Source organism: Dipteris shenzhenensis, chromosome 24 (assembly GCF_047967505.1).
Source record: "Dipteris shenzhenensis isolate YYH24624 ecotype China chromosome 24, Dip_SZ_1.0, whole genome shotgun sequence".
In the NCBI taxonomy this organism is placed as follows: Eukaryota; Viridiplantae; Streptophyta; class Polypodiopsida; order Gleicheniales; family Dipteridaceae; genus Dipteris; species Dipteris shenzhenensis.
In genome coordinates, this window is record NC_141619.1 from 9,225,699 (window position 1) to 9,237,155 (window position 11,457).

At 43.4% G+C, this 11,457-nt stretch overlaps 1 protein-coding gene across 1 annotated transcript; it reads left to right on the forward strand.

Moving 5' to 3' along the window:
- Nucleotides 1–5,808: 5,808 nt before the first annotated feature.
- Nucleotides 5,809–9,526, forward strand: LOC147886178 (pentatricopeptide repeat-containing protein At4g13650-like). The gene is made up of 2 exons (XM_087395022.1): nt 5,809–6,377; nt 6,692–9,526. The coding sequence occupies exon 2, from the start codon at nt 6,797–6,799 to the stop codon at nt 9,209–9,211; it is 2,415 nt and encodes an 804-aa protein (XP_087251148.1). The 5' UTR covers nt 5,809–6,377; nt 6,692–6,796; the 3' UTR covers nt 9,212–9,526.
- Nucleotides 9,527–11,457: the final 1,931 nt, after the last annotated feature.

Consider the following 11,457-nt stretch of genomic DNA (forward strand, 5'->3'; position numbering starts at 1 on the left):
GAAAGACCTTCTTAGTAGGAGAATACTCTCTATACTAGACTATATGCAAACCCCGTGTATGAGATTGGGCAAGGCAATTAATGCAATAGAAGCTTCACCCTTTGGGAGTAGCTTCCATGGAATACAATGGTTTCATTGTCTGAGAAATTTATAACATAGAGAGCCTAAGCAAAATATTATTTTGTTTAAATTTTTTTGCACACCATAATGCAATCTTAATTATTTAAAATTTTTTGCACACCATGATGCGATGACACAACCCCACAACTAGATGAATACAAGTGTGAAAAAAAACAATTGAATATGGAAACACACATCGATATAACTAATGAAGTCCCTCTTTGACTTAACAACCTAGATTTTAGTAATGTCACTAAACCATCTTTCCTTTCACAACAATTGGTTCATCATAATTAGGAAGGTCCATGATTTTAAGCCTCTCTATAAGATTCTTCAAGTAATGCTTGAGTTTGGATGCTATTGGTCCATGGAACAGAATGCCTTTAATGTTAGCCTCTTACGAGCCTCCATAAAAGAAAATCCTTTAAGATCATTGGCAAAATGCCACATTCTCAGATGCATTAAAGATGTTCACATTATATAATCCCTTGTTTTTAGATACTAAAATACCTATCAACAAAAGCAAATCAAAATAATTTACCAAGTAGGCCAGTCAACAATTTTGTTCTCTTTAAATTAAATCTTCATCACCATAATCATACAAAGAGAGAGAGAGAGAGAGAGAGAGAGAGAGAGAGAGAGAGAGATAGCATTAGGGGTAGAGATAGATAGATAGATAGATAGATATTAACATCTCTAAAAGGCCAAACGGCCTATGAGACTAAAACAGTTGATACATCTGCTAGTGTTCTCTCATCAAAGAGAACAACAAAATAAATAAGCTGAAGGTTGAGAGCTACTAAAGGTACTTATAATCAGAGGGACTACAAGTGACCCAAAACTACTGAAATACCAAGCAAGTATTTACTAAAAGTACCAATTGATCAGCATAGGCAAAAAGCTAATCAATAAAAAGGTTGCACTCTTCTTATGTCAAAAATCCCAATCATGGGCAGCTCTAGGATCTCATAACTCAGTGCCACACATTTTCGGTGTTTGGCAATGATGGCACGGATTCGATGAAGATATGGGTGCCAGGCACGGGGTCTTGGGGGCCTGGGTCTCCGTGACCTAGATATGGCAATGGCTCGGTTCAAAATCACACCATTAGAGTGTGGCAATTTGCCTGTGTGTGATAAGGTGGTGGTGGCGCCAGGGGTTTCTGATGGCGGGGAGGGCATAAAACTAGCTGAGGTGCTGGCAGTGAAGAAGTATCTGAGTGTACTTTGCTTGGGTGGGGCTTGGGGCTGGTCTCGGCTGTCTGTCTCCCAACAAAGTCTCTCTATGTCGCTTGAGCTATGTCGCTTGAGCTCTGATAAAAACAAACCCAAGCATTTTTTATCTTCGTACTCCATCACCCTACGGAGTGGGCCAAATCCCTTTCTGAATAGATAGTGGTATCTTCCTCGGATTTCATAATATACCGTGCATCTACATACGTAATTCCTCTATCTCCTCCTCCTGCTGGCATAACTGACATATCCGATCCTAAGGGGCTATGTGGGTGTATCTCCCTGTCTCTATTCTCAACTGATGTGATGAGGTTCGAATTTGGTCAATAATACTATGTAGCCCATGAGATAGGTGTGTGTCCATGTATGCTGGCCTGGCTATAAGTTCATCTGGAGATAAATGAAGAAAATGGCCCTGGTAGTGTGCCAATCTTCTCCCCTAAGGGCTCATGTGGTCTAGTCCAGGTTCTCTCAGTCTCCAACTTGACAATATCAGCTCTAATGATCTTGTTTCGGTCATGGCGAGATAGGTCTAATCCAAACTGTATTGAAAGGGTGGGAGTGCATCCTACGGCGATGGGGAGGTACACCTCCAAGGCCCTGAACATTCCAACTGACAATCCTCATCAATGAGAGGAAGAGGCCGGATGAAAAAATCTACCCGACCTGGTAGCGGAGATATCCCTCTCGTGGGAAAATTTTCTCCTACTTAGAGGAGGGAAATCAACTGGGGAAAGTACTCCCACACCTGTAGAGGGGGAAGCTCTATCCATGGTGCTCTGAACGAGGTGCTCCCCAAGGGTAGAGGGTACAAACTCCTCTAAATCAAACTTCGCCATGTCTGCTCCAGAACTACAAAAGAGTTTCTGAAAGATGCTCTTGGCATAGGTGTGCGGAGGATCCCTGCGGATGAAGGGGTAGAAGCAATAATCCCCTTGCTTCTGTCATAGGTGAAGAAGGAGCAAGAGGAAAAGGGGGCTGCTGCTGCTCATGGATCTTGGCCAAAATAGCCACATTAGCCTTGAGTACAGCACTAGAAAGACTCACATTGATAAGCTTGATGTAGACTCCTTGATGTGTGTTGATGTGACACAAAGTACAATCATGTATAGATAGAAACACACTCCATTGTCAACTCATGCTCTACAAACCATCTCTGTAGCTGAGCATACTAGCACCATGTTCGACCCTCCTCTGCTAGCTACCTGGATGATATCATAGCCAACCGTGCATATCTAGAGCCAGGTAGATCCCACAATCTATGTATGCAAGTTACTACTTGGAACAGAGCCTTAGTCACTAGTGGAGCAGCTGTTAATTCAGCTCGTATTATCAGATGTGGTACAGATGACTTGCTCCGGATCATGCGGGCAATCAATGTCACTAATGGCCTTTCCAATCTCCTCCACTCAGTTGCACGCCCTACACTGGGGCCCCATATAGCTGCACCATAAAATAGTGTGGGCACCACCAATGTCTCAAACAACCATAATTTTGCGCATGGCTCTTGGAACTGTACATGTGCACACTGTCTCTCTAGTGCCCCCAAAGCTACATAGCCTCTATCCAATCTGGCATCAATCGCGGCTCTCAGTGAAAATTGTGGACCAAAAAAGATCACCCCGAGGTACACATAAGATAGTACCTGCTCTACTGTTAGATCTATGTCCTCACAAAAAGCTGTAGCGCATCTAAATGTCTTTGTAATCCTTTCGGAGAATCTGCAATCAAAACTACATCATCTACATAGAGTAGTATGGGTATCAACACTCTTGCTAGGCTGGCTCCGAGTCCTCCTATCCTATTGATATACTCTGAGAGCTCATCAATGTACATGCCAAATAGTGTGGGAGAGAGAGGGCACCCCTGCTTCATGCCAATAGTACTCATAACTGCATCTGACAGCCCTCTAGGTGCTCTAACTCGGCTCATCACCGTCTCATACAAGGCATATATCCCCCACTGCATCTCATGTGGTACTCCAATATCCTGTAGTCTTTGCATCAGCTTGGTCCGTGGGATTGTGTCAAAGGCTTTGCGGAAGTCTACAAAGCAAAAATATATCCTTTTATGATGATGTTTGCCTTCCTCTATGAGTGCCCGGAGAGTCAGGATGTGATCCAAAGTGGTATAACCTCGCCTGAAACCTACCTGTCCTACCGCTCTATGTCCATGCATTGCTGCCCATCTGCTCAACTCCTTTTCCAAGATGGATCCATATATCTTGGCCACGCAGTGGCCAATCATGATAGTCCTATAATTGTTGGGCATCATCGGATCTCCACTCTTAAAGAGCGGTACAATGGTATGCTTTGTCCAACTAGGGGGGAATCCTTCATAAACTGCTCTATTAAACACATGCACAAGAAGCGGTGCCACAATGTCCCGTGCATACATGAAGTGCTCTCCTGCTAATCCATCATGATCCAAAGCCTTTCCATGTCCCAATTTATCAATGGCATCATTGACTATATGCAATTTGAAGAAAGAGCAATATGTAGGCCTCGTATCCTGTGGGTACGGAATCGATGGCTGTCCCAGTATATCACTAATCAAGAAAGAGAGAAAGCCTGAATGGGTTGAGTGAACTCTCTCTCTCTCTTGAATCACTAAGCAAGCTTAAGGGAGAGTTTTCTCAGCCCCTTATATTTGTATCAACTACATTTTTATTTTGTGATGTGTGTGTGTGTGTGTGCACATGCATGTGCGTGTGTGCGTGCATGTGTGTGTGTGTGTGTGTGTGTGTGTGTGTGTGTGTGTGAGAGAGAGAGAGAGAGAGAGAGAGAGAGAGGGAAATAGCATTAGGGGTAGAGAGAGAGAAAGTGTGAATGGGTTGAGTGAACTCTCTCTCTCTCTCTCTCTCTCATCATTAAGCAAGCTTAAGGGAGAGTTTTCTCAGCCCCTTATTTTTGTATCAACTACATTTTTATTCTTTGTGTGTGTGTGTGTATGCGCACGCGCATGCACGCGTGTGCGTGTGCGTGTGAGTGAGTGTGTGTGTGTGTGTGTGTGTGTGAGAGAGAGAGAGAGAGAGAGAGAGAGAGAGAGAGAGAGAGAGAGAGAGAGAGAGAGAGAGATGGCTACATACATACATACATACATACATACACACACACACACACACACACACACACACACACACACACACACACACACACACACACACACATATATATATATAGAGAGAGAGAGAGAGAGAGGGAGGGGAAATAGCATTAGGGGTAGAGAGAGAAAGTGTGAAGGGGTTGAGTGAACTCTCTCTCTCTCTCTCTCTCTCTTGAATCACTAAGCAAGCTTAAGGGAGAGTTTTCTCAGCCCCTTATTTTTGTATCAACTACATTTTTATTCTATGTGTGCGCGCGCACGTGTGTTTATGAGAGAGAGAGAGAGAGAGAGAGAGAGAGAGAGAGAGAGAGAGAGAGAGATATACATACATACATACATACATACATACATATATAGATAGATAGATAGATAGATAGAGAGAGAGAGAACAAGAGAGAGAGAGAGAGAGAGAGAGAGAGAGAGAGAGAGATGGATGGATGGATGGATAGATAGGTGGCTAGCTAAATAGATAGATAGGTAGCTAGGTAGATAGATAGGTAACTAGATAGATAGATAGATAGATAGATAGATAGATAGATAGATGGATGGAGAGAGAGAGAGAGAGAGAGAGAGAGAGAGAGAGAGAGAGAGATGGCCATTTCAAGGAGTTCTATTGATCCTTGCCCACACTCTCTTCAAAACAGGAATAAGTTGTTTGGGAGGCCTTTGGGATAGAAAGGCTTTAAAGTGGAAGGAAAAAACCATAATAAGAAGGGAATTTAGACTCATTAATCAAGCCAAATAGCTTATCATGGAGAGACTCTCCCTATGGAGTAGAGATTTTATTTCAATGGAGAGGTAGAACACCATTGCTAATATACTCTTCAGATGGAACTTGCCCTAGTAAAACACTACAACATTGTTAGAACTTGAGTTTGATGGAGATTTTTACTAGGAGTGCATCTTCATGGATACTTGGAATTTGAGATTCACTCACCTTCTCTTGTGGAGATGGATAGAAGTGACTAGCTAAGTTTACTCTTCTACCATCGTACAAAAACATCATTTTACCTCACAACAATGAGAGAGAGAGAGAGAGAGAGAGAGAGAGAGACACGCACGCACGCGCGCGCACACACACACACATTAGTTGATCCTTGTCCAAACTCTCTTAAAAAGGCATAGGCTACTAGGGAGACCTTTGGGATAGATATGCTTTAACATGGCAAGAATGGACCATAGTAGGAAGGGAATTTAGACTCAATAATCAAGCTAAATAGCTAATCATGGAAGAGCTCTCTCTTTGAGCAGCGATTGCACGCATTGGAGAAGTGGATGCATAGAGCTAGTATAGAAATCTGACAATTTACTAGGCTATTCTCCTTCCTTTAGCAAAGACAACAAAAGACAACCTTTTGGACATATATTTCAAGAGACGATCCTCATGCAGTTCAGGTTCCGAGGTCTCGGTCCACTTACATGCCAAGTGGAAGATTAGATTTAAGGGTCCACTTACATGCCATGTGCAAGACTAGAATTAAGGAGTCGCAAATGCAAGTGAAGGAGAAGAAACAAGTGTGTTGTAAATCAGAAGTCCAGCACGGAAATCCATTTAAGCAATGCAAGCGATAGCTCGTGCCCCGTCTCAAAGGAATCAACCTCCTCGTTTATGATCAATTCTGGGAGATGCCGATAATCCTCAAAGTTGCCCACGACAAATTCCTGAAGAAGAAGAGAAGGAAGATGAAAAGGACCAGCAGCAACAAGGGAAGAAAGAGAGCGAAAGAAGCCAAAGGAGAGAAATGGCCTCTGTGGACAGTGATGGATAACAAATAAGCGCTGTAAATGGCTGACTAGAAGGTATTTAAGGTAGATTCAACTGGAGTCTTGAAGCTGGGGCAGGCCTTTGGACATTGTTGGACTACAGGATGAGAAACGCATATGGGCTCTTCAAAATTCCTTTGCAGCAGGTCGCTTGAGGTGAGGACCTCAATCACGCATGAACCTTGTAGTACCTAAAAGAATTGTGACCAAGGGACTCAGCGAATTGCATTACTAATGACATGCAGCTTAACTGAATTCCTGCTAGTGCAAATTTAGAGTCGGGCAAGTTGGTCGGTTGTGCGCTTCTCACGAGCGCATACGCTTGCTTTTCAATAACGGACTCGATTCTGCAACACAGATGGCACATCATTGTACTGATAACTGAAACACATAATTCGAAATTTCGAATTATTGAACTAGAATTCTCTTAAAGAAGGATGCTTAATGGTCTGGGTGTGTCTTTGATGCAGAGATCGAGGAACCCAGCATTGACAAAAATCTTGCATAAATGTGAATCATGCGAATGCCCCTTTTCAAGCATGACTTCAAAATTTTCAAGTTTCTAAGCTGGTCCTATGCCTTTTGGACGGCGCCGTGGGTTCAACCAACTGCTGTTGATTCTTGGGCATTGGCTTGCTGTCGCCCGTATCAGTACTTCCACACTATCCATTGCTTTTAAATCATTGTCAGTGCAGCAAGGCAGTTACTCTAATGACCTTCAACGCAATGTAGAAAGACTCTGTAAAGAGGGACGCCTGAAGGAAGCCCTTAGCGTTCTAGACCAGAAAGATCAACTAGATGTTCAGCCTAATATCAATACGTATTTGCTTATTCTGCAGGGATGCAGAGACATGAGGTATCTTGCAGAAGGGAAGCAGGTTCACGTTCACATTTTAAAGAGTGGACTTGCGTTTAGCACTATCCTGGATAACCACCTTCTGACCATGTACACGAATTGTGCAAGCATGGAGGAAGCATGCGTCATTTTTTGTCAAATGGCCAACCGTGATACAGCCTCATGGAGTCTGATTATTGCAGGATTTGCGAACCTAAAGAATGCACAAGCAGTCTTTGACTACTTCTTGCAAATGTTGCAGGAAGGGTTAAAGCCAGACCGGGGTATATTTTTGAGCATCCTAAAAGCATGTGCTGGCATTGGAATCTTAACACTTGGCAGCCAGATTCATGACTACATCATCAAAATTGGGTATGACTCTGATGTATTTGTGGGAAATAGCCTCATTGATATGTATGCAAGCTGTGGAAGCATGGACAGTGCACGTGAGGTGTTTGCCAAAATGGGTAAACGGAGCGTTGTCTCATGGAATATGATAATTTCATGCTTTGCCAAGGCTGGACACAGTGAGGAGGCTCTCAAAATATTTTGGTGCATGATATGGGAAGGCATAAGGCCAAATCGCATCACATTTCTAGGCATTGTTAGGGCTTGTGCCAGCCTAGGATGCCTAGAAAATGCCAAGCAAATTCACAATGTCATTATTGGAAGTGGATTGGAGCAAAGTTTATTTGTAGGGAGTGCCCTCGTTGATATGTATTCCAAGTGTGGAAGTCCAGAGCATGCACGCAAAGTGTTTGACAGACTTCCCGAACGGAATGTGGTTTCATGGACATCGATGATTGCAGGATATGTCCAGCGTCAATACAACAATGAAGCACTCCAACTATTTTGGCAGATGGAACGGGATGGTATTAACCCTAACCAGGTAACCTTCTCTATCATTCTCAAAGCGTGTTGCAGTGTGTCAGCTCTAGAACATGGCAAGCGGATCCAAGCCCTTATCACGCAAAGTGGATACAGGTCAGATATTGTATTACGCAGTTCTCTTATAGACATGTATGCCAGATGTGGTAGCATACAAAATGCACGGTCTGTGTTTGATGATATGCCTGCACAAGATGTGGTCCTATGGAATGGGATGATTTCAGTGTATATCATGCATGCCCATGCTGAGGATGTGATGAAACTTTTCATAGAGATGGAAAAGATGGGTGTGACACCTAATGAAATCACCTTTGTTGGTGTCCTAAAAGCATGTGCCAGTTTAAAAGCCATAGAACAGGGCAAGCAGGTCCATTTCCAGATTCTTGAAAGTGAAATTGAACAAAATGTTTTTGTTAATAACACTCTGGTGGACATGTATATCAAATGTGGAAGTGCAGAAGATGCGTTTGAAGTTTTCAATCAAATGGTGGAACGAGATGTTGTCTCCTGGAATGTTGTGATTGCAGGACATGTTATCTTTGGGAACGTGGAAGAAGCTTTAAAGCTTTTTCAGCACATGCAGCAAGAAGCTGTGCAACCAGATGGTGTCACCTTTCTTAGCATGTTTCAGGCATCTGCTGCTCTGGGAGCACTGGAGCTTGGCAAGCAAATTCATGCCCGCATAATAGGGAGCGGACATGAGCCAGATGTGCCTGTGTGGAACACTATTATTGACATGTATGCAAAATGTGGTAGTGTGAAAAATGCTGTTAGGGTGTTCCATGACATGCCCAAACAGACGGTTATCTCATGGAATGTGGCACTTGCAGGGTATGCCCAGCATGGTTGTGGTATGGAAGCCCTTAATTTCTTTGAAAAAATGAAATCGGAGGGAGTGAGGGTTGATCACGTTACCTTTGTTGCTGTTCTTTCTGCATGCAGTCATGCAGGTTTAGTGGATGAAGGCTGTTATTTTTTTAATTTAATGACTGTGGATTATGGTATTGCACCAACTGAGGAGCATTATGTCTGCATTGTCGACCTTCTTTCACGTGCTGGGCATCTGAAGGAGGCAGAGGAGTACATAAAGCAGATGGAACCTGTATCTAGTGCAATGGTGTGGAAGGCCTTGCTTGGTGGGTGTAGAATTCATGGCAATTTGGAGCTAGCAAAACATGCAGCTGAATATGTTTTAGCACTGGAACCGCAAGACACAGCTGCTTCTGTGCTTTTATCCAATATTTATGCTGCAACTGGGTTTATTTAGGAACGTCACAAAGGGGTGGCTTGTGGAAAAGTAGTGCAGTGGAGCAGCGCTCAAGCACATGTATTCTGTTAGATTGCACATCCTAAGGAGCAAATTCATGCTCTGATGAAGAGATTGCTGCGCAGAAGGAGGGGCAGGGTATATGTCCTGATGTAGTTTCCTCTTGGAATAATGCTATAGCTTCTGTTATTGGCTTGCTAGGACACTCAAAATGCACCGATTGACAATGTTGAGGACCTGTTCATGAATGGGCAATCCTCTTGTCGTCATCGAATTGCCTGCTAAGACATTTATTTTCTGAAGTCTGCCAAGAAACCCCAGGGGCCAGATTGAAGCTGGAACATATACTTGTGGGGATTATAACAGTGCATTGCCCTACCAGCTATCTTTTCTCAACTTTCTTTTTTGTAGGAATGGTCGTTCTTGATTCTCATCTTCACAAGCACTCGTAGCTTGGATGAAGAGAATGTGGAATATTTTTTGACAACCCTTCTCCTTTAGTGCGAGCCTTTGTCATGCCTGATTCTACCCTTCAATTCAGGAGTGCTGATAACAACTCAATATGAAGATCTTTGTATAAATGGATGCTCATGTGTGTGGGGTTGTGTTAAGATTTGTGTATGTGTGAGAGCATATGCTTATACTAGGGTCTACATACACCATGGGGCATCAGTGGGGTTGCCATAGTAGCTAGTCCTGCTAGGCATAATGGAGTTTATGGTTTTCAACCTTGTGGGTGACTGTCACAAGGTTAGCACTCCGTAATTTGTGTTTTTAGGTAATGAGTTTGGGCATTTTCTTGGATTCATCTGCACATATACATATACATGTATACATGTGTGTGTGTGTGCGTGTGTGTTTGTACATGTGATGTATACACACACTTTTTTTTTATAGTGAAATCTTTATATTTCTGTGTGGGAAACCTCAAAAGAGGTAAAAACCCACCAATAAGTACAAGGAAAAAATTTACAAGTAAAACCTCGGAGCAAAAGTCATGAGGTAGCCAAGTAAAAAGTGACATATCAAGCTGGAGGAGGATCAAACACAGCATCCTCCAGCTTCAAATTGTTGCTCTATAAAAACTGATGCAGTGATGAAACCACACCATCAATAAAAACAAGCTGTTTTTTGCCCTTGTGATTCTTCTTGATATAGGCTGGTACCCGAAATTTTTGAATCAGAGGGTCAAAAACCTGTTGTAACATGGGATGAAAAGATTCCAGTAAAAAAGGTACTTCTGCATCCCGGACAGAAGAAAACTCTGGCACAGGCATCAAAGGTAGAGACGCTAAATCAACATTTGTATCTTCCGTTGAAAAAGGTGCATCTGATAAAGCAGGGTTTTGCATTTGAGCTTCATTCTGAGGATCAACCTGAGTAAGAGCAGGGGCAGCATCCTGAGAGAGAGTATGCATATCATCCTATAAAATGCCCTCTGCAAGGGGTACATCCATATCCTGAGTAGAAGAAAACTGATGGTGCTCAACAAGGGTGCAATCTTGAGCTTCTTCAGCAAGAGGAAGATTTGCTTGTGATTTATCAACCTTCCTCCAGTAGTGCCTCGGAGCAGTAGAAGGCTTCGCCAAAGAAGCCATAGCAGAAACCGGAGGAGAAGGGACAGTAACCTTGACAGCTGAAGAAGGAGCAGGAGGAATGGGCCTGGATGTAGAAGGGCAATCACATGCAAAATGACCAACTTGTCGGCACCGATAACATGCAGTGGGAAAAGATGCAAAATGCAGCCTGATGCGCATCGGATGGGCAAATCCCAAATCAAGATCCAGAGTAGATGGCACGGGCTGCGTCATATCTCACAAAATGCAAAGACGAATATCACGGGAGGCTTGCAAGAACTCCTGTCGCGGAACATAAAGAGGCCTTCCCAAAAAAGCTGCAAGAGTTGGAAGATGCTGAAGAAGAGGCACAGGCAGCGCTTTGAGAGTAATCCAAACCGGACAGTGAGTCAGAAGGGTAGCAGAAGGATCGAAAAGTGGATCCCAGGGCATGACATAAGCGAAGAAACCAGCCCCAGGAACACCAGCAGGACTAACTAGCCGCTCCACCACATCAATCGAAGAAGCGTGGGCATAATAAAATCCTTTGCCCAGAAAGACAAAGGATGAAATACAATCCGGACCCATTGCAGCTTCAGCCCAACGACGAAGCTGAGTGGCAGAAAGAACCTTGCCCATAAAGTAGAGACAGACTCCAAACTGCTGAGCTTGTCGAAGACCTGAAACTAG